The sequence below is a fragment of the Tinamus guttatus genome, unplaced genomic scaffold (genome assembly GCF_059628265.1).
Source record: "Tinamus guttatus ecotype Peru unplaced genomic scaffold, ASM5962826v1 Tinamus_guttatus_pri_ptg000010l, whole genome shotgun sequence".
NCBI classification, from domain to species: Eukaryota; Metazoa; Chordata; class Aves; order Tinamiformes; family Tinamidae; genus Tinamus; species Tinamus guttatus.
Window position 1 is genome coordinate 4,189,352 of NW_028288544.1, and position 27,625 is coordinate 4,216,976.

General features: G+C 39.7%; 1 protein-coding gene across 2 annotated transcripts in view; it reads right to left on the reverse strand.

The window, feature by feature from the left end:
* The window catches only part of ROS1 (ROS proto-oncogene 1, receptor tyrosine kinase), a 70,892-nt gene that overhangs the window by 10,490 nt on the left and 32,777 nt on the right, over window positions 1–27,625 (reverse strand). The window contains exons 28-43 of one of the 2 annotated variants that reach the window (XM_088522141.1): window positions 25,035–25,252; window positions 24,200–24,344; window positions 21,081–21,313; window positions 17,664–17,840; window positions 16,455–16,629; window positions 15,897–16,014; window positions 13,420–13,607; window positions 12,752–12,844; window positions 11,925–12,057; window positions 11,362–11,524; window positions 11,026–11,090; window positions 8,598–8,727; window positions 7,510–7,607; window positions 6,742–6,945; window positions 5,431–5,565; window positions 787–950 (exon numbers count right to left, since the gene is read on the reverse strand). In XM_088522141.1, coding sequence (XP_088378267.1) covers window positions 787–950; window positions 5,431–5,565; window positions 6,742–6,945; window positions 7,510–7,607; window positions 8,598–8,727; window positions 11,026–11,090; window positions 11,362–11,524; window positions 11,925–12,057; window positions 12,752–12,844; window positions 13,420–13,607; window positions 15,897–16,014; window positions 16,455–16,629; window positions 17,664–17,840; window positions 21,081–21,313; window positions 24,200–24,344; window positions 25,035–25,252 — 2,439 coding nt within the window. Of the gene's footprint in view, window positions 1–786; window positions 951–5,430; window positions 5,566–6,741; window positions 6,946–7,509; window positions 7,608–8,597; window positions 8,728–11,025; window positions 11,091–11,361; window positions 11,525–11,924; window positions 12,058–12,751; window positions 12,845–13,419; window positions 13,608–15,896; window positions 16,015–16,454; window positions 16,630–17,663; window positions 17,841–21,080; window positions 21,314–24,199; window positions 24,351–25,034; window positions 25,253–27,625 lie in introns of both variants that reach the window. The other variant, XM_088522134.1, reaches the window with a different exon arrangement.

Genomic DNA, 27,625 nt, shown 5'->3' on the forward strand with positions numbered 1-27,625 from the left:
GCTTCTGCTTCAGGTTGTTCAGTAGGTTCAGGTCTTTTAGGGACAGGCTCCTGTCAGGATGTTCTTTTCCATATTTAGAGGATCTGAATCACAGTTGCATAGACAACTTTAAATATTACCTAGTTTTTGAATTTTTCTGCAGGCTTAATAAATTATCTTATAAAATTGGACTTTCTTGTGTCCTTAAGCATATCTTCTCTAGCATCAGCATGTTTTATCTATTCACAGCGTGCAGAGCAAATGCATGCTGTGATTTCTGACTGGGGCTATCGTAACTCAGGCTAGAATACATCTTATTTAAGAACCTAATTTATGCTTTACTTTCAGTCATCTGTTGAATCAGTCCTCCAAAGTAAGTGCCTCATTTATCTGTTTATCTAATAGAGAAAGGGTAGATGCCTTTTAAAGTAAAAGGATTTCCCACCCAGAGGCTTTCGAAAGCTCTCCTGACTGTAGGAGGAACATCAGCACTCGCTTTAGCAGAATGAGATCATGAGGCATCTAAAATGTAGGTGCAGGTGGAACATGTGTGTGAGAGACTAGTTTCAACTTCATAGGGCCTTTCTGCTTGGTGATCTTATCTGCTCTTTACCTAATGCACGGTACAAAATGGCACCTGATGCATCTTTACAAGTCCATTATGAGGGAGGTAAGTCTTATTTGTTCTCATTTCATAGGCAGAAAATTTGAGGTAGTGACAAATGCAACGGAAAGAATTGCTGAATCCTACTTGCTGCAGTTCATGGGACAAAGCAGTGGGAACAGCAGCTGCCAGCCCAGACTCACCCTCAAAGGCTTCGTTGATGACTCCACTTGCTGCCTTGCTATCTTCAAGGCAGTGGATGAAGCACAGCGGAGAGTGTCTTATCTCTTGCAGTTTGTCCTGAATGTGAAAGAAAGTAGGTCTGTTGTGAGGTTCTTGGGCCCAGCATCTTGTCATTAAATCACATCTGGAAAAAAAATTAAAAGAGGAAAATACAAATATTAAAGATATTAAAGATATTAAAGATAAAGATATTATTAAAGTTAATTGAATCATTCATCTCCAAACACAAATCATTAAATCCTCTGACAGGCAAGTCAGATTTTCAATGGCCAAAAACTTCATATATGGTGCAATGATTTTCACTAGCTTGTGAAAGAAGGAAAAACAAATTTAAGGTCAGTTGTCAGGAATACATACTACATGCTTTTAATTTTACAAAGCTGGATATTTTTGAGATTGGGAATAGCTGTTACTTTTTTTGGGGGAAAAAAATAAATAATAGACATTTTTACCAGTAATATCTGCTCTTACTAAAGAAGTCACCGGTATTTTCAGTGGAAGAAGATAAGGGAGCTCAAAAAACAGAACTGAAATTGAATTTGTGCCACCTCAACCTCAGAGGATGCTTGTGGCAGAATCCAGCACAGAAGGGAGTAATTTAGACCTCTGCTTCCCGTCAAAGGCAAAAATGGTGCAAGTTCCCTGAGGATTTAGGGGAATCCTTGCCCATCCTGCACAAAACTTTTGGTACCAGAAAAACTGCCCTCCCTGTCTTTCTAAAGGATAGTGCTGATTTATATTTCTTACTTGAGAGCATGAACTGTAGCAAGTCCCGGCTGCACAAAACCAAATCCTCCAAAAGCCAGAGTGAAAACCAAAATGCAACCAGCACCTGGGCGTGCTAAGTGTTCAGAGAGGAGAGATGTGTTAGGATTTCAAAACGGGGTCTGTAGCATTGAGCAGTTAGTGAAAGGGTGATTCAGGAAGCTGTTAAAGGAATGCAGAGTATTCACCTCTAAGCCGTAAGTTCAAATCCTTCTCTGACAAGCCTCATCTAAGGCTTACTGCTATGTGATACCAGGCGTTAGTGGGTTATGTGAACTGAATTGGCTTGCTCAGGTCCTCAGTTGTCCCTCTGAAAAGGATTGAGACTACCGTCCTTTCCCAAAGATGGATATTTTACAAAATTCTTGATGACAACTGAGAATCTTTTTAACTTCAGGGTTTTTTTAATGATATTTTTCATGAAAACTTTGGATTTGAATGAAAATCATGCTTATAAAATTTGTTTTAGAACTATTTTTCATTTACCTCTTCCATTTATTGCAGATCTGGACAGAATGGTTCTGTTTTGTTTCCAAACAACTCAGTGAAATCTCGACTATGTGTTTTAAGAATTTAAAAAGTGGTAGACCTTGAATTGCTTCTACTCCTTGCTTACTTTCAGCGGTACTAGTTACTGATGTCACAGAAAATACAAATGAAAAGTATTAAATGGGACTCAAAACAAAGTGAAAGAGCCCAAGAGTTTTCTTCTTCTGCCAGCAAAGTGTTGCTGCCACACTGAATTCTAAAGTCAGTCCTCATTGCCAGAAGCCAAACAATTTGCTTTCTAGTCATCTGCATGTTCATGATGAAAGAGGAGAATATCAGTCCAGGAACTGTGCATAGGCTCTGCAGAGCCCCATGCAAGTTGTAGCAATGTAATAAAACAGCGTTAGAACTTAATGAATACGCTCCTGCTCTAATGGAGAGAAAGAAACGGACAGCTATAAGTCAAAGAGGAAGCAATATGTACATCATTTAAGAAACAAGAGTTTGACAGATATAAGTCCTGAATATTTTTGCATTTCTAAGACCAACTTTTGTCTTTTTAAATAACTAAATTTTTAAACCAAATCTACTTCACAAAGCCATTCAGGTTTGTTACTTATTGTTGCTAACAGTCAGAACTGGAATTTTCTCATTTTAGTTATACTCCATGTTCTTATGTCCTGAACCAAATTATTTGCTGGTTGGTTTGAAATATTAATTAAAAAATGGATATTTTCCACAAAGAATTTAATTCAGGCAGGTTTTTGTTTTTTAATAACAAAATGCCTTCTCAGAATGTATCTGCAACTGTCATTTGCAGTGACAGATATTTTCAATGTGATATTTAGCTTTTAAGGCTGGTTGTGACAGCCAAAGTTTTAGGTCACATGGCATAAACTTTCACTAGCCTAGAAATGCAATACAAGAGATTGATCAAGAAAGTAAAAGCCAGACTAATATGCCATGCCATATATAAAAGACAGCTGAAGCACATTCCTGTATTTTTTTTCGGGGTCAGACATGGACTAGCAAATAGTGAATTCTCTCAGTATGACAAAGAAGCTCAGAGGATTTCCCTAATTCACTGGGAAAGCCTTAGAAGAGGAATTTGAAAATAAAAAATCCAAACACAACCGTAGGTTTATGATAGGTTTAAGAACCTATCTGTATGCCTAGGTGTACAGCCGTACACCTGAGCTTTATTGTGTTGTGTTTTATTGGGGCTGGACAACAGGTAACAAAGAATCAACAAAAACCAAAGAATTGCTATTGGCTAACTATTACGGAAGATTCAAAGTGAATTATCCATGAAATTTTCTTCAGGAGTATATGCGAAATGAGCTTAGTTCATTTGTGCCAGGCGTGAATATCTGACTACAAAATGAGTGCCAGGCAAACACTTGATTCCTGTTTCAGTCAATGTGAGCTTCCTTGTAGGCCCCTGAGCCCCTTTTCCAATGTATTACAAAACACTACCTGCTCCACACTCTACTGCATGAAAGATTATTTCCCTGGAGCAGTAATTTGGGAGGAGAGAGGAAGAATGACTTCCCTCGCCCCCCACACTCCCAACCACAATCCCACTTCCTTAATGCTGTCTTACGTCCCAAGGTTCCTGTGTCAGGCCTGCTTGACCTTGCAACATAAGCCTACCACAGATTCCTACACACTTCTCAGCTGAAGTAGCTTGGCCTTTGAACTCTCTTCCTATCAGTGATGGTTTGTTTTGTCAAACGACAAGGAGCAAGCCAAAGTGCCAAGGAGACAATTACCGACTGCTGATGTCCTGATGCAGGTTCAAAACCACAGGGCGGGAAACAGGAATGTCAAGAATCCTGGCATGCCATTAATGACCAAACAAAGTAGCAAAAAGCTATTTATGCTACTGACAGGAGCTGCATGCAGGTGCTGAGTGTTCACCAAACCAAATAAAAGACGGTACAAGAGTCTAAGAGTTCTTTCAACCCCTTGGCTTTCAAAAACAGGGTTACTATGATTAGGTCCCGAATTCTACAAGTTAAAACACGCAGATCAACCTTTAAGACCTACCGGATCCTCCCTCTTAAACTAATTTTTAGATCAGGACTTAAGAACTACTTCAATCAAACAAAGTTTTCAGGATTCTTCTGAAGATCTTGCCACTCTTTTTAAAGGTAGCTTATGAGTTTCTGTGTGGGCTTGAATAACGAACAAATACACGAATATACTTTATCAGGTGTATTTTTTATTCATGAGACAGTCGCCAGGAATTTTTTGAGGAAAAAAATCCCAGCAAAACAATATTGAAACCAAAATTGCTTCTCATTTGCTCTGTCATTTCCAGGTCTCCCACTGCTCTGAATGCAAAATCCTAATGTCTTTGGTTCTTCAGCTCCTCTGAGTGATAAAAGTTTTGCTCTTGTTGTTAATATAGCGTTTCTGATATCCCTACATAAATATCCCTGCATATCCCTACAAGACAAATTTTCACCAAATCTGGAACTTGAAACATTGTAATTGATGCAAGACCTGTCAGAGGAATCAGGTTTGCCAAAAACAGAAATATTTCCTGAGTGGCAAGAGTAAGAGTTTTACCCTTTAACTAGCTTCTCCTTCCATTCATAGGACCAGCTGTAAAGTGTATTTCTGTTCCTGCTTATGCAGTGTGGGCGATATAGGAATTGAGACATGAAATTAGATATTAGTGAATAAATTAGCAGGATCTGGTTCAACTTCCTCCCTCATATACTTCTGAATAATATGTGTTTGATACACTACATATATATACCCATACATATACAGGCATACATATACAGGCATACTATTTTTTTCTTTTAATTGCATTTGAATTCTATGCTCAAGAAACAGTTGGACATTGAGTATTTGTTCATCCAATTCCGCTAAATACTAATCAGAAATGCATTATCCCTTGTTTCTTTGATCCAGTTATCTTTTTCTGTACAGAGGCTTCCCAGCTAAGAAAATGCAATGCCTTCACTAAACAGGTTAAATTTGGATATTAAAAAAAATACCCTGAAAGCACTCTTGGCACACTTGGCCTGTTATCAAATTAATACAGATTCAAGCCCACAACTTAATTTACGTTATCTCTGAAATTCTGTTAAAAAGAATAGTATGCATCAACCTTTTAACTTAAATTTCATTTTATCTGTCACTGAATTCCTCACAAAACTCAGTCTCACTCAAAGGTTGCGTTACCGGACGAGCTGGTAGAAGGCTAATGGCTACACTTGCAGGCTGCTTTATCTGAAGAAAAACGAAGGATGTTAAGCTCTGCATGGGCCTAAGTAGACATTTAAAATTATGGTCACTTGGCAATTACCAACAATATTCAAACAAAGTTAACTTACAAGTCATCAGGACAATTGCTTGGAGATTCCAGCCTTCCTCCTGATTGTACATGGTGTAAAACTTCAGTATTGGAGAAACCTGGATATGGCTGTTGACCCAAGGTTAGTGTTTCCCATACTAAGATTCCAAATGCCCTAAGAAACACCGTCAAACAATTTTAGTTACCTTAGTGATCACGAACAATCTCCCTACCAGCAATTATCTAAAATGTCTCAAACCTAAGAATAAGGTTTAGTTAGAAAAAATGAGAGTAAGCGGTTCTAACTTTGTGTGAATCAATCCTCACATCCTTAAGCCAGCCCTGAAGACAGCTAAAGTAAATATGCAGAACCAAAATACTTTTCCAGACTCACTGAGATACATTTTAGAAAACTGATCATTCACAGCTTCTCTAGCTCCACTCATCTGAGCATGTCCTCACTTAAGCAAGTGTCTAGGTATCTCTAGAGGTGTCACTGGAAATGGAGAGCGCTACAAGTTCTCCAAAGCACCACTCACAAAACAATCAGCACCTCGTAGGTTTTGGTACAGAGAACTAAATGCTTTTCTTAGATAAAAATGTACGAGTGGCAGTTAAATGGTTAGGTTGCAAGGGCTGAAGACTTACATAAAAGTTGGATGTGCCACAACCTACTCATAAGTGCCTATATCTACCTATGCCTATATCTAAACCTATGTGAATTTCAGATTTAAGGGATCTGGGTTTTTTGTTTGTTTGTTTGTTTTCTATGCATCCTGTCACAGGGTCTCTGCTTCTTCACTATAAACTCACTTCAACTATCCCACTGCAACAAAGTGCTATGACCTTCCCCTTGCTGAGAAATTTGGGTCCAGTTAAAGGCCTAATGAAATCTACAAGCTTAAAAATAAGGAAGGCAATAGAAAAGGGTGAAACTGAAAGGGGAAAGTATTTGCCTGTAGGAAAAAATGCCACTTAATCTAATGGAAGGTTGAATGGAAAGAACAAGAAGTTAGTAACCAATTCACAGACCAAACAAGGAAAAAAAAAAAAAAAACAAAAAAAAACCTGTGGTCTTAGTGTAATGTTGTTTACTTGAATGACACCAGTTCTTTCCAGCCAGAATCCAAAGTTAGAACACAAAGCATTAAGAAGTATATACATGCAGGTACTGTCATAGTGCCAAACTTTCCATTAGCTCATGACAATATTAATTAGAAAGATATTTGTCTTAGCCTGAAATGATGATAGAGGGCTTTGTACAATTCTGTCATTACTCTTGTAAACCATTCTTTTTCTCTGTGGGACTTGGCATTATTATTTGCATGATTGTGTGGCTGCTAGAACTCACCAGACATCAGAGCGATTAGTAAAGACACCATCAATGAGGCTTTCAGGGGCCATCCATCTCACAGGAAGTAGTCCTTCTCCTCTCTTCCTGTAATAATCATTTTTATAGATATCTCTGGCAAGTCCAAAATCACCAATCTTTACCACACGGGAGCAGCCTTCATATTCCTTCACAGATACAAGGCAGTTGCGAGCAGCCAGGTCCCTGATTTGTAAAGCAGAAACAAGAGGACAGGGTTAGCATCGCAGAGTGACTCATGCCAAAGGGATCCTCTGGAGACCATCTGGTTCAACCTCCCATTCAAAGCAGTGCCAGACAAGAAGTTAGGCCAGGTGGTGCAGGGCCTCATCCAGTTGTTTTGAATATCAGCAGGGATGAGGACTCCACAGCCTCTCCAGTCAACCTCTTCCCACGAGGGATCCTGATCATTGTGATGCCTATTTCCTAATTTCCCTAGCTGCTATGTGTGCCCATCACCTCTTGTCTTTTCCCTGTGCCCCTCTGGGAAGGGTCTGGCTCTGTGTCTCCTATAGCCACCCATTAGGCATATGAAGACCATATGCCGGTGCCTGGGTTCAATGCTCTGAGTAGCCCACCACTTTGTGAGAGCACTGAAGGTGATTCTAGCAAACTAGCACAAAACTAAATAGCACTCCAAGGCTTTCCCTTTCCCATTATATCATGACATCTTCCCCAGGAAATTTTCTCCTATAATTACTCCTGATACTATGAGTAACCATAGTAAGACTAAAGAAATAAGTTTTATACCTGTGTATGAAGTGCATTTTCTCTAAATAGACACAGCCTTTGCAAATATCCAAACATATATCCAAGAGATCAGTCAATGTCAGTAAGGGACTCTGGAGCTACAAGAAAGGGAGACAGAATTAGTCATGTCTTCCAGCTTTACAGACTCAGAGAGACAGCCTCACTATACCAATATGGTATTGCTTTCTCATTTGAAACTCATATGACTGTTTCAAAACAAGCAAAATACAAGGAGGTGCAAAATCTCTGTATGTCACAAAAGCAGACACCATCAGGGAAACCACCAAACCACTGCCCTGCTGGGCAGGAGAGCACACCCTGTTCTTTGGTGTGGGGTTAAGAATATCCTAGGACCTTCAGAATTGCCTCTTTGCTGTATTAGAAAGAAATGGGATACTGAAAATTTTATCCCCTTATTAGGTCAGGTTTGCTCAGTGCTGCAATTATCGGCGAAACAGCGTATAGTGCATATCGATGAATTTTATACTGAGTGGGACTTGATCTGATCATGCAAATGAACCAGGCTACTGCTATAATGTTATAAAATTTCTGTGTTGTGTCCTTTTGGCCTGCAGTGCTGTCAACAATATCCCTAATATGTAGGCTGATTATGAAGAGTTTTATCCTTTTCTCTTTTACTCCTTCTTCTGAAGCCTTTGGAGATACAGATAGGGACAGTGTGCTCTTCTATACTTGGACTCTGCCTATCACATTGCAGATATTTCTGCTGTTGAAAAAAAAATATATGGATGAGGTCTAATAGACCAAATACATGACCACCATTACTTATGGTCACTTTTCAAAGTACTGTCCATGGTGTGCATAGAAGGCAACTCAACAGGCATCTCATGACTGGGGAAAAAAAAAGAAAAAATTGTCAGTGGCCTGCTGATGTTCAATCCATTTCACATACTCTGAATTCAAATTCTTCACTTGAATACTGAGGTCTCACGGCATTAGAGAAAAGAAGGTCAGAAACTGCAGGCACAGGAACATATATAGACATCAACATGGTCTTTGAGGAGGAAAACTGAGAAACAATGGGCAGCTACAGGTTAAAAAACATATCAATTGGGGTTCTGTCCCACCTTTTGCTTCCTGGCTCCTCGTAAATAGCTAAGTAGATCCCCTCCTTCCATCAGCTCCAGTATGAGGTACTGAGGTTCATTTAGTAGACACACACCGAGCAATTTCAGAATGTGGGGGTGATCAAATTTACTAAAGTGGAGGAAACAACTGTGAGATTAGGCATGAAAAATTCCACTCTGTTGATAGCTAATAACTTGCACATAGCTGCCAGCAATGAATGAGCAGTTTGACTTTTACAATCCTGCCTCTAGCAAGAGCATGAACTTACAGTGCTTGAATTTGCTCAGTCATGGGGAGAGTTCAGGGACTTTCACTCAAAACACAGACTTACACTGTGCTTTGGTGGGCAGCCTAATGCATGTACACATATCAAAAGAACACTTCATCATGTTTCTAGGAAAAGGGAAGTAAGGTAGCCAAATGGCATGCTCCACTAAGAATAACATGAATTGCAACCTCTAACTTAAAGAATCCATAGTATTTTAATAGACTGCTTTTACTACTGAAATCAGACTAGAATAATTGATTCAGAGAAATGTGCATAAAAAGGCAAAAGCACAGGTGCACCATATTATTTACACAGTCCACACAAGAATTGTCTCTCAGAGAACATTTTCAGGAAAAATGAAATATGCATGAAGAGCATTTGGAGTAAGGCATGCTAGATGCTGCCTTGTGTGTGTCCAAGAAGACAGGGATTACGACAGAGCCATCAGCAGCCTGACATTTAGCACTTTTCAAAGAACGGAGAATATTTACAGGCTCTGTCAGTGGCCAAACTTTCATATTCACACACCTTGTGCTTGAGCATGGTTTTCACCCCCAACTGCTGTGTGAAAGGGCTCGCACCAGCACTCAGAGAAACTTGATTCTCCTGAGGGAACCAGCAGTGTCTGAGGTGCTGTCAATTAGACTAGGGTAAACAAACAAATAAAGCAGAGAGACATTTTTCTTCTAACCTCTTTCAATTCTAGTAATCTTAGGTGCGGCCAAAACCTCTTTAGCAAGAAGCAAGATTCTGAATACGAGAGTTTCTCCCCTCACCTCCAGTACATACCTCTCAATCAGACCCCCAGTCCTTGGAAAAACAATATCCCAGAAAGGAGCACCTGGCACTTGCTCAAGTCCAGCCCTTTCAGCAGTGAGCTGTCATTCACTAGCTCCCCAGGGACGGATGGACCCAAGAGTTTGCTACATGTATTTGGACACCAATGACTCGCCAATATGCAGGATCAAATGACTGTTTTCAGCACAGGTAACTCAAATATTTTCCCACTGCTGCATAGTAAAAATAGAAGCAACAAACAGTCCTCGCTGAACGGGACAGTGTGTGTAACACTGCAAGCTGAGTTTTAGTGCACTTCCAAAACAGCAAGCAAAATAAAAACTGCATTTAAAAAGTTTCCTGATTTAACAACTACTGGGTATACACGATGTTTAAATTTTTCTACTATTTTGGTTTCTTTATCTCACTGGATTGGTGTGCATATGGGCACACAATACTATTTACATTTAAGTACAATAACTACCAATTAAATATTTTTTCCCAGACTTTTTTTTTTAGATTATATTCTGCAAAAAGAAACCAGAATTGGGGATGCTTCAGAAATTTTCACAGATTTTTATCCTCAGTCAATGTAAAGTGTGTCCAAAAAGTTATGTAAAGACATGCAAGATTTTTATTTAATATGGAAACATAAACAAGAGTTTTCTGAAAAGCAATTCCAAATTTAATCCTATTTGTTCTGCACGGAGTATAAAATCCTCCATTTATCAAAAGATGCTTCTAATTCTGCACACACAAGAAAACTGCACATCTGCACATCTGAAAACAAAGCACTGTCCTTAGTCTTATAATACCACCGAAAACTTCAGCTCAGCTTCTACTCTTTTTGGAGACTCTGGAAAACTGGAATTCAACAGAAACACAGACATTTCCATGTAGAACTCACAAACTGCTGGCAGGTATTATCTGCCTGCATCCACCTCAGTAGAAGAGGTGTGTGGCAGCCTCTAGTGGTAAACATGCACATTTTAAAACCAGATTTCCTTATTAAATTGAAATTCAAGGTATAGGCTTGTATTGATAAAATTATTTCAGTAAAATGCAATTAGCCAAATGCTGCCCAGTTGTCTTTAACAACTAACTAACTTCAAGGGGAGCAAAGATGCCAAAGTGTCAGAGTTAAAAACACATTAAATTCACAATATAAGCATGCCTAACCTACAGTTCGCATCTGAAATTTTGCAAATGGATTTTATAGCTTTTCTTTCATCAGTAATGATATAATTTCTCAGCTGAAACAGGAAGGCTCCTCAAAACGCCACAATAATTTTTTCAGGAGAATGAAAGCCCCAGTACCCCCTAGAAGGTCCCAGCCCTCACATGTCCTGGCTTTAAAGGGTGCCTGGTAGAGTCGCCCTCACCTCATCAAGTGCGCTTCCTTCAGGAATTCACTCTTCTCATGGTCTGTTGCACCTTTCTTCAAAGTCTGTTCAACACAAAGCAAAGAAGCAATGATCCTTAGGACACCACAACCACTACTGTGCAGCATTAAAATAAAGCTGCAGATACAGACTCTCTTACATACACTCAATATTTTTCAGGAATTATACAGCGATATTCAACTTTAACTGAATTGTACAAAATACTGCAATGGAAACACATAAAATTCTCAACTTCCAGTTCTGTGATATGATCTCGCAAACAAATTTGTCTGCCTATCTCATCCCGTTGCCAGAGAATTAGGCAGCTGCAGTTACCTTGACTGCTACTTTGGATTCTCCACTTCCATCTGCCAGGATATCTACTGCAGTCCCTTCGTATACCTCTCCAAATGCTCCACTTCCCAGAAATTTGTGTAAGTTTAGTTTGTCCCGAGGGAAAGCTGGCAACAATTCAATCTCTGCTGGAGAAGGAAGAATGCTACAAAACAGCAACGCTAGTCACTTTTTAATAGTTAAAAATGTTCCTAACATTCTTCGTTAAATGCATTTGGTACTGTCTGTCTCATCGGAATTTTTAAGGGGGACATGGGTGAAGCCTAGATGTTTTGGAAGCTGTTGAGATAAACCAGGTCTTTCCCACCCCATGCACTTGCATTTCCTTTTGAAGTGGCCTAGCAGAAATCAAGGCCTCCTGCAGCTGCCAGGCGTGACAGCGGACCCGTGCACTAAGTAGTACCTCTGAGAAGACCATCTGCAGTGCAGATGTGGACCTTAACTCCACCTTGGCATGTCGGAGATGATAAAAAATGATAAAAAACAGATCAGGAAAACTCTCTTACCTTTTTTATCCTGACAATACACTCACTCCAAGAACATACCTGACAGCATAACAGGCATTAGCTAGTCCCACTGTCTCAGTCACCTCCCTGAGCTGAGCTAACTCTTTATCTTCCTTGACAAGTACTATCTGTCCAGGTGAGGCTGGTTTTATGGATTTCCATTGATGCCGTACTGGAATAGAAAGGCAGAATATCAGATGTTTCACTTTGATAGCATCCCAGCATGACAGCAGGCTGAATAGCTACAGGTTATTTGCTACTCTCTTCATTACAACCTTCCAGCAGCCTCTATACACAGGACATCTATATCTGGCTAATATCTTTTCCATAACAAAGACAGAGAACAAACAGCTCCTTGACTGGCGAAATCAAACATTTGCTTCTGATTACAGCAAGACCCAAGCCCAAAGGACTGGTGCTATGTCCCAAGGAGAGTATGAAGAATGAGGGGGCAGGTTCAGCTCAAGGTTCGACCTTCCTTTAGGGACAAAGTTGAAGGGAAAAAAAAATGACCCTTTAGTGAATAAATGCAGTACCCAGCTTGAGAATTACAAGTTTTCATAAGAAGACACAAAATTATCAGAGCTTCCTTAGCATTCCTATGCTGTCTCTGCAGGGAACCATCAGAAAGAAATGCCTGAGAATGGAGCAAGCTGGCATCCTACTCCACATATCGCAAACAGAACCAGCCATCTCTAGACCCCTGAAGGATAGGAAGTCCTGAAATCATCCAGCTCCCATCCCAGGAATTGCCCAGCATTTCCCTGAAATGGGGAAAAAAATCGGGCTTTCATCATTTCCTACTATTTGACCTGCCTTTTATTGTTGCCTGGCAAACCCAGGAGATGCCAAAAACAGCCACATACCAAAGACAAGCAGTATGGCCACCATCAAGCCTAGCACAACAGCTCCAATCGTAACAGAAACAGCAATGATGGCATCTTGAAAGGCCATAGTATCTGTTAAAGGGAAGGGGAGAATTAGTAAATGACTGTGTATACAAACCATATCAATCCTACCGAACTAAGGAAACCTTCCCTTGAGCTGTCTGCTGTCTTCATCTACACAAAGCTCTCTTACAGGCTGTACATAAGCATCTGTGTTTGGTTCAACTAATTCTCTTCCCCCAGATCATGGCCATTCCTTTGGTGATGACCTACAGTGCATAAAGAAAAAGCAAGTGCTGAACTGCTTAAGCACTTAAATTGGGGTTTTCAAAAGCGCTTGTAGAGTGTAGATTCCTGGTGAAGGCAATAATTACGTTCCCATAGGCTTGGCCAGCCTGGAAACCTACCTTTGCTTCAAGACTTAGTTTGTGATGCAAAGTGGAGGGGCAAAGAGACAACTCAGTATAAGCCAGTCTGGGGACTGGCAGCTGGACTCACCACATGGACACAACCTCTTATCACCTCTTAGACATGTAACTATCTGCGAAGAAATATTGCCATGAAAATAGCTAGTCTCCCTTCAGAAATTAGAGTAATTCTTCTGAACAAAGAGCTTGCTTAGCAGAATTCGATAGAGCAGGACATACCTTCGCCCAGAATGATAGCCTCACTGGTGTCACTGTATTCCCCAAGCCCCAGCACGTTTGCAGCTGCCACCCTGAACAGGAAAGTTCCTTCTAAGTTCTCGGCCTTCCATGTGCAAATGCTGGCGCAGGAGCCGTTGTAAACCACCGCCCACGAGGACTGACTTTTGCTCATGTTGTCAGACTGCTTCCTGCAGCAAAACAGCGTGGGTATGTTAGTAACGATGGGAGGGCTGCTTGCTGCTTCTCCCACCACTGTGTCTTTCATGACACCTCTCTGCCTGCATGGAAGCACATTTTGCTCATGGGCCTTTGGCCACAGAGCAGAAAATCATACCACGCCATCTCAGCAATGCTGGGAATCCCACATCTTCAGGTTGGCACTGGAAATGAAACGCTAGACCCTCTTAGGCATAAAAAGGCACTCTCTCACCTGCTTTAGTAGAAACCTCACAGCCAAGATTTCAAAATCTCCTCATTTAGTTTTCAGAAGAAAAAAAAAAAGAAGCATTTGTTTTGTGCACCATGAGAAGTTTTTGCTTTCCCAGGCCTAGAGTAATTCAGTGGCTCTTGTGCATCAGGTTTCACAAGCTAAACAGGAAGCAAGTCATTGGCAGTGAAGACACAATTCTTTAGCTAGCCAGTTTCCCATAGTATCTGCTGACTGGTGGGTATATTTCTTTCTTTCTCCATTGGACGGAGATTGATTGCTCACAATAAATTCAGAGCTGATTATTCACCAACCAAAAGAAGACCATGTATTTAAACCTGAAAGGCCGTATCTGAAATATCATTTCATGTCACACAGGACTGTAATATTTCATGTGAAATGACCTTCATCAGTCTGTCAAACACTTTCCCTACATTCTTTAATGCAGAAAGAACAGACAAACACTTCTAAACCAAAAAGATAATTGAAAAGTATGATGTTCATGTCATTGGCATGACCCCTATGAAAAACAGGGATTATATTTTAAAGGTCTATGAAAACAGTTTCTCAAATACTATTGGTCTGACTTCACATTTGACTTTCACATTTTAGATGTGGTCATCTAAAATGACCACAAAGTTCAATATGAAATTCAGCCAAAAACATCTGCATATGCACATTTGAACCACAGAAGGAAAGCATATTTAATTAAACTACAACCTCCACAATGCATTATGAATTGCAGAAGATGAGTAAGAAGCTGGAGCCTGGAGAAGGCAGCAGCTAAAGCACAGCTGTGACACAAGACAAGGGACTGTCCTTTCTTTACCCAGCCAGCCAGGTACAAACGGCTGTTGGCATATCAAAATTATCACAGTCTCATAGCATGCAGGTCAGTGCTGCTGTATACTCACAGTACTGTATGGAGGAAGCTTACAGCAGCAGGAAAATATGTCTGAGTGAAAACTTATATAGGTAAAGTATGCCCATCTCCACAGTGCTGTCAGTCCTTAACAGTCCTTAACAGTGTTAAGTGAGGGAAAAAAAAAACTCTAGCTGAGTTTAGAATTTTGGTTCCTTCCACCACTCCACATTTAAATGTGGACGGTTGGCAGTCGATAATCTCAAATGTCTTTTCCAGCCATAATGATTCTATGATTCTATTAAATGATGTCATATGAATATCTCAGTAGACAAAATATCTTCAGTTTCAAATAAAGCCTTGCGCTGGCTCCCTTAAAAACACCCCACTAGCATCCTGGTTAAAAATTGAAAGTTTCAAAAGTCACCCTCAACACCAACACACTCTAATCTGTCCATTTAGCCCCACCAAGGCAGGACTACGAGTGAATTAGCACTGTCTAGATGCCTAAAGAGCACGACATGTGTAGTCCCGGGGATCTGTATTTGTTCACAGAACTCTTACAAAATTATCTAGTCATCCTGTCTTGGTGAGAACACTTTATAAACCCTTCCAGTAACTGTACAATATCTTTCCATAATTCTCTGAATAAGAAGATATTGCTCTATTTATTTTCACAGAGATTATTTACTAAATGCTTGAGAAATCCAATTTGAAAGCATTTCCAATGTTTTTTCTAATTCACCAATATTTATTCGTTTCCCATATCTCAGGATTGGCCTGGAAATCTTACTAGCATATATTTTCTTCTAAAATTTCTAGAAATTTCTGGAGGCAATCGGTATTTAGTTTACCAGGAAAGAGGCAATATGTATAGGCCCATTTGGGTCACTGATGTTTCAATTTTCCCATTGGAGCCAAAGTGAAAGCACTTGAGATCTCAGATTTGTATTTGCAAAATTGATTAGTTGTATCAAGCACACTTCAAACTGCCATCTTTAGAAAAAGTCATGAAGCACAATTTTAATACAACCATAAGTTTAACAAACAGTAACACTGAACTGCTGACAATAAGATTAAATGAAATTGCCTTAATTTGTGTATGCAAAATGGAGAAAGCAGAAATTGTTAGTTGATTTTAAAAATTCATGCATCCTGTGCTAAAGAGTGCCAGCACATGCAGCTTACCTGCTTTCTAAGATGTAGTAGGTCACATTGCTGCCATTGTCTTTAGCCTTTTCCCACTGTACAGAGCTTTTAGTGTCTTCTGCTCGTTTTGGAACTCCTGGCTTACTGGGAACACCAGCTTTTGTCCAACAGAGGGAAGAAACAGAATCGTTAAACAGGGCTAGTGGGTCACAGAGAAAACTTAGACAGGCACATGGACTGGTAGAGATACAAAAGAAATGAAGATCTAGATCAGTAATCCTAACGGGGAATGAATTTTAGGCCTTCTCTTTGCAATATCACATTTCAAAATTTTCATTCACACGCAGGCTTTCACCAGTTATGAGTTTATACAGACATAGATATTTCAAATTTCCTTCACATTTCCTCATTCCATCCACTCTACTTGGAAGGAATGCTCAGTTTCTTTCCTCCCATTACTCTTGCAGCTGCGATGTGTTTTCAAACACATAGTTCTTAATGCAAGAAAATTATCTAAATTTTACAAAATACTGCATTTCATTCTTTACATTCTGAAAACAAGTCTTAAAATCTTGTCATCCCACATGAAGTGCTTACCTGTAGTTCTAAAGCTTGTTGAAGAGGAAGTGCTTCTCATTCCTGTCACATAAACCACTGCTGCTCTTACAAAGTAGTTGGTAGAAGGAAGAGTTCCTGTGAGATTGCACGTATAAACAGGCCCTGCTGTGCAAGTTGTGCTTGCAGGAGAAAACCAGTCACTTTTTGTTTGCCACTAGGAAAAATAAAATATCATCATGGTCAAATTTCTCACTCTACTGAAACTGTCACTGACCTATTTCTAGATAGATTAGCTACTTTGCCACTTTTTAATAGCATATGAGAAAGATTATGCATGTGGTGTTTCAAACATGCAACTTTGTCCTCTTAGAGACCAAGGACAAAAAATTAGTGTTTTCTTTGTTTTCAGGAGACCCACAAGTCTTGGCAGCCACAAAGGACAACACATTAAGTGACTCCTTTGCGCAGCCAAAAGGAGCCTTCCCCTCGTTTATCTCCGTGCAGCTTTTATTTCTGGCTCACCAGAATGCCAGAATGCAAGTTCAGCTTGCCGTGATGCGGTGGAACAGAAGGGTTCACATGAGCTGATATTTGTTTTAGGAGAGAAAGTATATAGGAGAGAAAGTCTGATGTAGCTCTAATGAATCTGATTGTCTATATTAAGGAATCTGTTTGAGCCAATTTACCACATGACATTTTCTGTGTCCAGTGGTCCAGCCATCAAAATCTGAGGCTTCCATCCATGCTGCTATCACTGCAGCACTTATTTCTACCTTCCACCCTGCAAGGCCAGTTTGCTCTCCAGCATTTTCTCCTAACCCTTATAAGGAGAAAATAAAATTCAGATGCTATGTTTTTTTTTTCTGATATATAAAGCTGAAATCCCATTTCTCTTCTTCCTTATGCAGAGCTCAGATAAAATATGTAGGTGCCAGGCAGTTTGGGGGAGGGCAGTGAAAGAAGAGGGAGGGGATTGCACTGAAACAGGAGAGCCACAAGGAATTCTGGTGGGGTCATCCAGGATGTCCTTTGGCACTACAGGGTATTAAATGCTGCAGCTGCAACTCCCCCTTGTTCCTGGCAAGCACTGCCTCCATCCTGACCCCTTTAAGTCACTAAGGCTGATGTCACCATGCCCAAATTAGCCACCAAGACACTTCATGTACGTCCTGCCAACCCGTCCTCCTCACCCCTGCAGAGTTGTTAAGTTTGCTCTGATCTGGGAAAAGTACTAACAGGTATTTTTACCGTATGCAATTCAAACCAGAAGCTGGTTGCGTTGACGTGCAGAGGACCTTGCCATTCTAGCTGGAAGCTGGTATTTCTGGGCACTATGTTGACAGGTGCAGGTGGAGTAGCAAACGTTGTTGCAAAGACAGCAGCACTTTCAGAAAACCAGTTCTCATCAGGGTGAAAAGCAAGAACCTAGCAAGGAAAAGGATGAACTGCACAACAGAAGACCAATTGGAAATCTGGCTTTAGTAACTCAGATTTTTTGGAAAAACAACTGTTTTCAAATAGGACAACACTCAATCGATATGGGACCAAATATTTTAAACCTCACAAATAGTGTTGCACATCTTAAAACTGAAAATCCATGGTTTCTCGAATCCTCCCTCCCCAGAGACTCTTCAAGACTCTCATTTTAGTTTTCTATGAAGATTCTTCTCCTTTTTAGACCTCTCTCAAATTCTGCAAGCTCTTAGACAGGCATGCAGATGTCATCATCCCGTGCTGGGCAGAGTTCTAGAATCAAAGACACAAGGTTAGAAGGGACCTCTATCCTCTGCTTTCCACTAAGCTGTGATCAAATAAAATAGATGTTTGTGTACACAAACTTTTATATTTATTTATATGTGTATATATTCCCCATTACACCATCTAAATCATTGACAAGAACAACAAAAAATCTAATTAAGCACAGAACAGATCCCCTGCCATCAGCTGAATGTTTTCTGAGTCCAAGAGTGATGGACTGTGAAAACTACTCTGACTGTTTGTATATGTAGCTGAGGGTAAGTCTGTAGATCCCCTGTTTACATGGCTGCTTTTGAAAATGTCATTCTGATGTTAGCTGTGCAGTTCAGAGGCATGGTTTACTATTTTCCTTTTACCCTAGAATTCCTTTATCTGCAAAACAAAAAGTAGTATGTTTTGCTTTTATGAATCCACAGTGGCTGTTTTTAATTCCCCTGTTATCATCTACTTGCTCATATACTAAATTTTTTTCCTAATACAGTCCTACTAACACCTTCAAATACTGAAGTTGCACAAAAGTGGCCTTTCCTTTTTGAAGTTAGCAGCTCTATTTGCTTTCTAGTAATCCTCTGGGACTGCCTCTCTTCAAAAAGCTCTAGAATATAATTGTAAACATTCATAGACAATTTTAAGCTGTTCATTAAGGAGTGTAAAGCCATCAGATTCTGCTGATTTGAATAGGCACTACTACTAGATACGTGCAACTGCTAGGTCCTAAATACCTAGCCACAGGTTTCCTGTTCGTAATAAATTTTCTTGTTATTTAGAAATTTCTCATGTCCCTCCACCTTCTTGATTTTATCACCATGCCAAGCTATTCTTTTATGCTCAAACTTATGGCAATGACATGCATCCTCAGGGAATTATTATTGTGATTATTTAAGAAGGCTGGACACTGCCCCAACTCTCTGCCTGAGTTACTATCTGACAGCAGGCCTGGTAGAGGAGTGATGTATCTATCTGCACCTCAGTTCTCACAGTTCATAGCAACTCAACTCTGCATAGCAACTCAAGACACCAAAGATTTCACATGATGCTAATGTGGGAGTTCATGTGAACTGTGGCAGCTGAAGGATGGATATTCCATTCTGCTGCTTCTGCTAGACCTCCTGGTGTAGGTCTATTATTATATTTCCTATATTTGAGATCTATAAAAATTCCCATTTCAATTTGGCAGTTGGCAGAAGCATATAGACCTTCCTCTGTAACTTGCCTGGAAAGTGGAAGCAACTACTTCTACTCCAGTAACAGCATCACATTTCAAAAAATCCCAGCAGCTTTGCAATCACACTTCGATATTCTTTCCTACATATTTTTCTTTGAGGGCCACCAAACAGTCAATCCCCTACCTGCACTTTTAAGCCACTGTTCATCACTGTTCAGCCTTTGTGAAAGAATCAACAGTGATATACTGTTCTCGTCTGGAAGTCTGTATGCATGCTTTGCAATAGGCTTTTCTTTAAAAATGTGACTGCTGCCAGACAGAATCAACTTGTGTTCCATCAACAATTAATTCAAACATGACATTTCTGTGGATCGGTCAGTAGTTCCATAAAGTGAAATGTGAGTTGAAGAAAAAATATGAATACCCCTGCTAACAGAAGTTAATAAACAGAATAATAAACAGAAGTAATAAACAGAAGTTTCCTCTTCATTAGAAGTTTAAAAGGTGTTGCTTTCCCAAGAAAAGTCTTCACCATTTGAGCATGCCCTATTTGCCCTCTCATAACCTGTTTATTGAAAGACGCCTCATGCTTCACAAGCTGGTCACAGATTCAATGTTCTCCTTTGAAATCAGACATTTCCTGTTAGTTGACCAGCTCTTAGCTTGTTGCATCAAGTATCAGGACAATTAGAGTAAGATATTCCTCTATTTGGGGAGGAATAACCCCAGACACCAGTACAGGCTGGGGACCGACCTTCTGGAGAGCAGCTCTGCAGAGAGGGACCGGGGTGTCATGGTGGACAACAAGATGACCATGAGGCAGCAGGGTGCCCTCGTGGCCAAGAAGGCCAATGGGATCCTGGGGTGCATTAAGAAGAGAGTCTCTAGCAGGTCGAGGGAGGTGATCCTGCCCCTCTGCTCAGCCCTGGTGAGGCCACATCTGGAGTATTGTGTCCAGTTCTGGGCTCCACAGTACAAGAGGGATGTGGAGCTGCTGGAGAGAGTCCAGCGCAGGGCTACAGGGATGATCAGGGGCCTGGAACATCTGCCCTACAAGGAGAGGCTGAGGGAGCTGGGCCTGTTCAGCCTGGAGAAGAGAAGGCTGAGAGGGGATCTAATCAGTGTCTATAAGTACCTCAAGGGAGGCAGTGAGGAGGATGGTGCTGGCCTCTTTTCACTGGTGGCCACTGACAGAACTAGAGGTAATGGCCACAAACTGAAGCATCAAAAGTTCCACAGGAACTTAAGGAAAAATTTCTTAACAGTGAGGGTGACAGAGCACTGGAACAGGCTGCCCAGAGAGGTTGTGGAGTCTCCTTCTCTGGAGATCTTCAAAACCCACTTGGACACAGTCCTGTGCCACGTGCTCTAGGTGACCCTACGTGTGCAGGGGGGTTGGACTAGATGACCTCTAGAGGTCCCTTCCAACCTTAAGCATTCTATGATTCTATGATATAGCAGAAATTCCTACTTACTCTTGAGGTCTGTATCGTGTCCCCAAATAGGAAAGACCTCAATTTTAAGGGTTACAGCTGAAAAAACTCAACTCAGGTAAGAAGATGACATGATGCTTAATTTTGCTTGGTCAGACAACTGAAGGACTGAAAGAAGTCTTTGAGCCAACTTGAGTCAAGTTTTGAGCTCATATTTTCAAAACGCAAATATGGACTTACTTTAAAAATTAGCAGTCTAAAAACTTGCAGGTTATTGAGAGAACAGATACTACTTATAAGTAACTATACCTTGAATATATGCTTTGTTCTGGGCTGAAGTCCACTGACAGACCAGGCAAGTGTTCCATCTGGAAATTCACTTTTTCTCGAGGGTATTGCTGGGACAGGAGTCAATAAATTGACAGTAATTTGGTAGCGGATGGATTCTAGAGGTCCATTTGGCTTTGAAGGCTCATTCCAAGATATATTGATAGCAGTGTCAGACAAAACCACTGTCTGAATGAGACTGACTTCCTCTGGTACTGAAAGAGAAAGAAAAACCACAATTTAGGTAAGGATTTCAGGAGAGAGGTTTTGTTTATTTCAGAGAAGTCAAGAAATGTCACTGAGGAAGGAAAAAAAAATGTTATCCACACATAAGATCCAGTTATACCCTACATAGGTAAAACACATATTTCGGAGGGGAAAAAAAAAAAAAAAAAAGCTGCTCACCTATATCTTTACCTATAGCTTTACCTTTTTTGTCCTATCACAGAACTCCTGCTCTCAATTAATTTCCTTATCAGCATCTCAGATCCAAAATTAGCATGTTGCTTACCTAGATATGCACTAAAAAAGTACTCAGGCACTATAGCAATTGGGAAGTTACTTCATTGATAGAAAAAAATGAAAAAAATACATGATATAACTTGCATTACAAGTTATAAGGTATATTGTTGCAATATAGATTATAAGCCTTTTATATATTGAAATCTCTGAAAGACTTAAGGCTTGCATATCTTGTATTTATTCCTCCTCTCTTTAAAAGGAATCATAAAATTCAAGATATTTCATATATCCTAATGCAAGAGCATTTTCTCATATAACCTGAGGTTGGCCTTAGACAGACAGCCTAAACTCATATAAGAGACCACTTTGTTCACAGTAAGCCAAGGAAAGATAGATATCAATATAGGAAAAGCACCCAACTAATGTAATGAGCTTTCTGAACTTTGGAGGTGCACTACATCTATTTTTTGGTTGTAAGAATTACAAATACAACACTATATTCTGTCCTGTCAGTCAAATGAGTCACTAAGTAGTTTGCACAAGAGAATCAAAATATTTTCAAATATGTCAAGCAAACAGGACGGAATGAAAAGGGCTATAAAATTTTATAAGGTCCCCAAAGCTCATTTTCCATAAGTCCATATATTCCTCTGCTCTTTCTTTTGCCCCATTGAAAATCCCTCAATTAAAGAGTTTTTTCTCCCTTTCAGAAATATTTCCAGAATCCAAGAATGAAGTTATATATATTCAATAAAATATTATGTAGGCTCTTCACAAGAAGCAGAAAACTCCATTTCTTACACATTGCTTGCTATCATTGACAATTTTGCTCAGAAACACATGCTCTAGCTTAGCTGGGCAAACAAGAAACTGTGTTGCTGGTCTAACGTCCATGCCAGCTGGTTAGTCACTAAGTGCTTTGGAAAAGTCAATCCTTCTTTTGAAGCTTAGAGATCACAAGCTTTGCACTGGCATACAGCATGCCCAAACTCTACATTACAAAAATACTTTTATATTTTTCCTGTTTAACTATCCAGCTAGGTAAAAGCTTAATAAGGTTTTGCAATATCTAGATTCCAAAGCAGGATGATGAGATGAGTACATACGCTGTAATTTATGCTTTAGCTGTAAGACTGCAGACTATTCTACTGAAATGTGCAGAAGTTGGACAGCTTAGGAAGTCAAATTTCCTGCTTTGTTAGCTCAAACATGTGTGGAGTAAGAGTGACACTCTGTGGCAAGAGCAATGTATTTGTTTTTCCCGAGTCCTTTTTTTTAAAAAAAAAAAAAAAAAAAAAATCCTCTATCTTACTATTTTTGGAAATTTCAGATTAATCCAAGCTTTTCTTCCCTTTGTTCCAGAACAAAGAGAAAGACAGAGAGAGTTTATATAGCTTCAGAGGTGTTAAAAAGCTTACACACTTCAAGAGGCTCTAGTAGCATCTGGTTGCAATTTAAACTAGCAGTTTCATTCATTAAATTGAGAAAATAAGTGCCAGGGCAGATATACATTCTAGCTACAGCTGGTTGGAAGGTTTTCAACAAATGCAGTTTGCTACTGGAAACTGTCATTTTGCCAAAACTGAAAAATGTGAAAAGCTTTGGTTGATGAAAAAATTACCCATTAAAAATGTTCAGGGTTTTGTTGTTGTTGTCTTTGCTATTCTAGGACTTCCTTTTATTTTGATCCTAGTGTTTCATTTTGCCCCAATCCCGCTTTGAATTTCATGCTTCATTTTGACTCGAGATTGAAACATTCCCTTCCAGCAGCATGACTCAGGCTTTCATTTCACATATTACCTTTAAGTCTTTCCACTAAAAGAGTGCATACTGCTGCAAGATGTCCCAGTGTCTTTAGCAAGATTAAAAGAGGGACTTGAGCACACATTTTCTAAATGGCTCTTGCTTCATTCATTCTCTCCCACAAGTTACTTAACTGTTTTCTGCCATAAGTAGAGATGCTTATTGATGTACTTATAGATATATAGCTAAACCCTATCCAGTCCTTTTTATGCCCTAAAGGACACAGTGAGGTCAAAAAGCTCTACTCCCAGCTTTCTCATTTGGGTGTGAAATGAGCTGAAGGATCACATCATAACTATAAAAATGGACCAAAACATGCCAGCAGCAACCAGACTTAGAGTTGTAAAAATGAACTGGCGTCTTTTCAGCACTATTCACAACAAAACGAAACTCAGCAGTATTAGATTTTCATAGGGTAGAACTTATATGACCCTAGAAATTAGGAGAGCAGTGTCAACATTGGCAGCCAAGAAGTCTTAGTGTTGCATAAGTCCTCTCCCTGCAACCTAAACTCATATAACACATGCATATAAGGACAGTTTATAGAAAGCATTGTCCAAGGCAGAAACTGCCACTGTTCAGCTATTTTTAATTATAATTTCTCTTTCGTCAGGAAATCAACAGCTAAAAGCAGTAGAATACATACGCATTTCTTATGACTCTTACAGATTCCTCATTCCTCAGTCTAGTCTCTAAATCTTTTGGCAGATTACATTTTACCAATTGCACAGATTACATTTTACATGGAAAATTTCCCTGCTTTCCAATTTCTAACCAAAACTACTACACACTTTTCTTTAACTGAGAGGAAAATTAGATCAAAATGTGAAACAAACCTCCATAAAGAGTTGTGACAATTATCTCTTCTCCTACAGGCAGCTGTTCCAAAGAACTGGAATAATAGTTTTTCATTGTAACTTGTATGGCATATCTTGAAAACGGCTGTAGGTTGTCTATCATAGCAGTAGGCCCCTGAAATTCCTGTAGCTTGGAATCAGATAATACACATATATTCTTAGAAAAGAAACAGTCACACGTTGCACTAATCAGTTGTCAATGAAACAGGAATGTTAAGTAGCACTTTTGCATTCTAATACAATTTAATGTGCATAAAAATGATAAAATGGCAGTTTGGCAAATAGAAAGTACAATCCTAATCATTCAAATTAGGATACCAGCAAAAAAAGCTGAAGTTTTATTTAGTGTGGCTATGATACTGCACTGTACAGCAGCTAGCACTTGAACAGAAAATGGTGATGTCAAAAAAAAAAAGGGAAAAAAAAAGAAAAAGAAAAAGAAAAAAAGAAAAAGTAGAAAAATATCACTAGAGCAAGGACAAGTACCATAAAACACACAGCCAACCCATATAGCTGCTGAACAGTTTCAAGAGTTATTTAAACTGATTAACATCAACCACAGCTCTACTTTTTGCAGGCAGAAACCTAAGACTCGTTTCACCAACATTTTAGCAAGGGCATGTTAAAAAGTTGAGGAGGATTTGTACAATAATGGAAAGCTGAGGAATCTACCCTTTAAACAGAGAACCCTGAGCAGAGATGAGAGGTGCTGCTGGATACATAGCAGAGGGAAAAATGTCTAATGGTAAAATTATCGGAGCTGCTATCACCTGCCCTGTCAATATATGCCATCGCATGCCTTTTTGTTCCTTACCACTGTTCTTTGCAGTCTGCCAGACAAACGGTAGGTAGGGCTCCTGCGACTCTTAGTCACTTCTCTGAGAAATACCAGATACGTCAGCGTAGGCTGGGATATGCCAGGGCATAGCTGCTGTGGTGAGACAGATGGCAAGCTTAACGCAAGGCTGGTATTCGTTGTATTAAGAATAGTAGGTTTCTCAATGTCTGGTGTTAGACTCAGGCATCTTTTATCTAGAAAGACACCCCCAAAAATTCAAAAATATAATTAATGCTGGAGCAATCCAAATCTGCATGTTATTCTATCACCATTCATATGGGAAGTATTGCCAGAAAGTGTTCCCTTTGGTTTCACAGATGTAAACTGTACATAACCTGAAGGCAACATGTTTAATTGTACCTGGATGTGACATCCTGGATTACTCTGGGGTCTGTAAAAGTAGCATTCACCCGAGTAAATGCATATATGTCTTTTAAAGAATTATTTAAATTCAGTAAATCTGTATCAGTTTATTAGTACCTAAATACCCAATGCCAGTGGCTGTGATATCCACTATAGAATGTTGTGTCCAAACTTGACCCAGCAAAAACAGATTTGCAGAGCAGAGAGCAACTTTCCCAACCAATGAAATGTTCTCTCTCTTCCAACAAGCTCTCAATTGTAAAGCTCATAATAACAACAGGAAAAGGGGGAAAAGGTTTTGGAAGGAGAAATACAATTTATGGGGAGAAAATAATGGAAAAATACTCTTCAAAACCATACAAAAAGTAACAGAAGATTAGGACCTCATTATTATACGTATTTTTAATATATTAAAATGGAATTGATGCCAAGAGACTGAAGGAAAAAAAAAATAGTGCACATACATATGGGAGAGGGCATTTGGACAAATGTTTGCCCTGAGGCCTGACCAGCCAACCTCATTGTAGAGATCTTTTGACCCTACATGAGCAATGCTGCCATTCCCACCAGAGGCAGGTTCAAACGCATAAAGGAGGAGAACAACAAAGTCTGCCTGGCAGAAATAAATGTAAGGTTGAGCTTCTGTCAGCTTTATAGCTTCTTAGAGTAGTAACACTCCCATGGGAAAAATCCCAGATGGAATAAAGAATTGAGTCATTTTCAGAATTAAAGTTTCTGTCAGGCAGTTCCTTAGAAATATGTTTACCCTGACAAGAAAATCCTTCACTACATGTTCAGTCCCCTTCCTCCTAATCCTGCAGAGAAATCATTCTCTCACAAAATCTGTGACAGGACAATAATTTTCACAGAGTGCTTCTGATGTGTTAAATGATCAATTGACATCACATCTCTGGATAGCAATTAAACAGGTTAGAATGAAAGAAAACTCTAGCACAGCCGCATGCACACATCATGAAAGCAATAAAAAGCATGTCAGTCAACCCAGCTGGTCTTTGCAAACATCATTTTTTCACATATGCACCATTTGGTTTCAACACTGAGGAGAAAATAAGAATTTTCTTGTTTTACTTTTTTTCATTTCTTTTCCACTTAAAAACTTATGCAGATTCCTCTGTGCATTTTTTCCCCTTCTGAAACGCCAAATCAGTGTATTCCGCTAAATATCGGGAGTCAATATAAAGAAGAAGAGCTCTGAAGTGCTCTCTGAGGGCTGAACTTCCAGGCTTTCCTCCCTCACCAGCTATGTCCACATAGCTTGGTGCTGCTGCAGGAAACTCAGACCCTGTGGATAGGAATAAGGACAGGGATGCTCTGTGACAGGGCCAAGCCAGCCTACTGCACCAATGCCAAGCCCACACAGACTTCATGGGAACCAGCTTGCTCAAAGCGCTGTTAAGAATAGCCCGGGCCCTGGTCAGAGCAGCTGTGTGCAGGAATAACTACACTGGACAGTCAAAACAGCAGGAAATTCTTTCGTTCCGAAGGAGACCATCCTATTAAAATATTCTTTTGCATATTTGCCAGATTCTTATGCAAAAATTATTCTAAAATTATTTTTAATATATTCAGCATGCTAATAGGTATTTGAAACCTCCCCCCACTTAGAAGCATTATTGTCATAGGAGCCATAACATGTAAAACTAATTTTTTGTTGTTGTTGCTATCTTTCTATCATGGTATGTTTAAAACACCAGGTCTACCAGCATGTAAGCAGTAATTGCCTCTCAGGTATTTCTTTTCAAATCACTTTAATAGGCAGAGCTCTTATCTGTTTGGATGTGTCTACATTTGTTTTCAGTTTTGCACTCTTCTGAGCAACAACAGAAATCATTACTATAGTGGGGATCATTAGCAAACTCTTGCAACAACACTTTATGGCTGCAGACCATCTTTGGGATACAGCGTGTGCTGATTGTCTGTGTTTCAGCATTCACTACCTTTTCTAAATCTGCAAGTTGCAAGCAAATCTGAAAACAGGTAGAGTCTAGTGCTAACATCCTGGGGCTTTGAAACATAGGCAACCTTTATTATCATAACTTCCCATGTGATCTCTCACAAGGCCAGTCATTATTTTCATCCTTTTTACAAAGTGCACAACGAGCTGTTTCCCTCTTGAATGTATCTGCAACCAGCAAGAATATTTTACATAAACGCATGTACCATAATTTGCAACTCAAATGCAT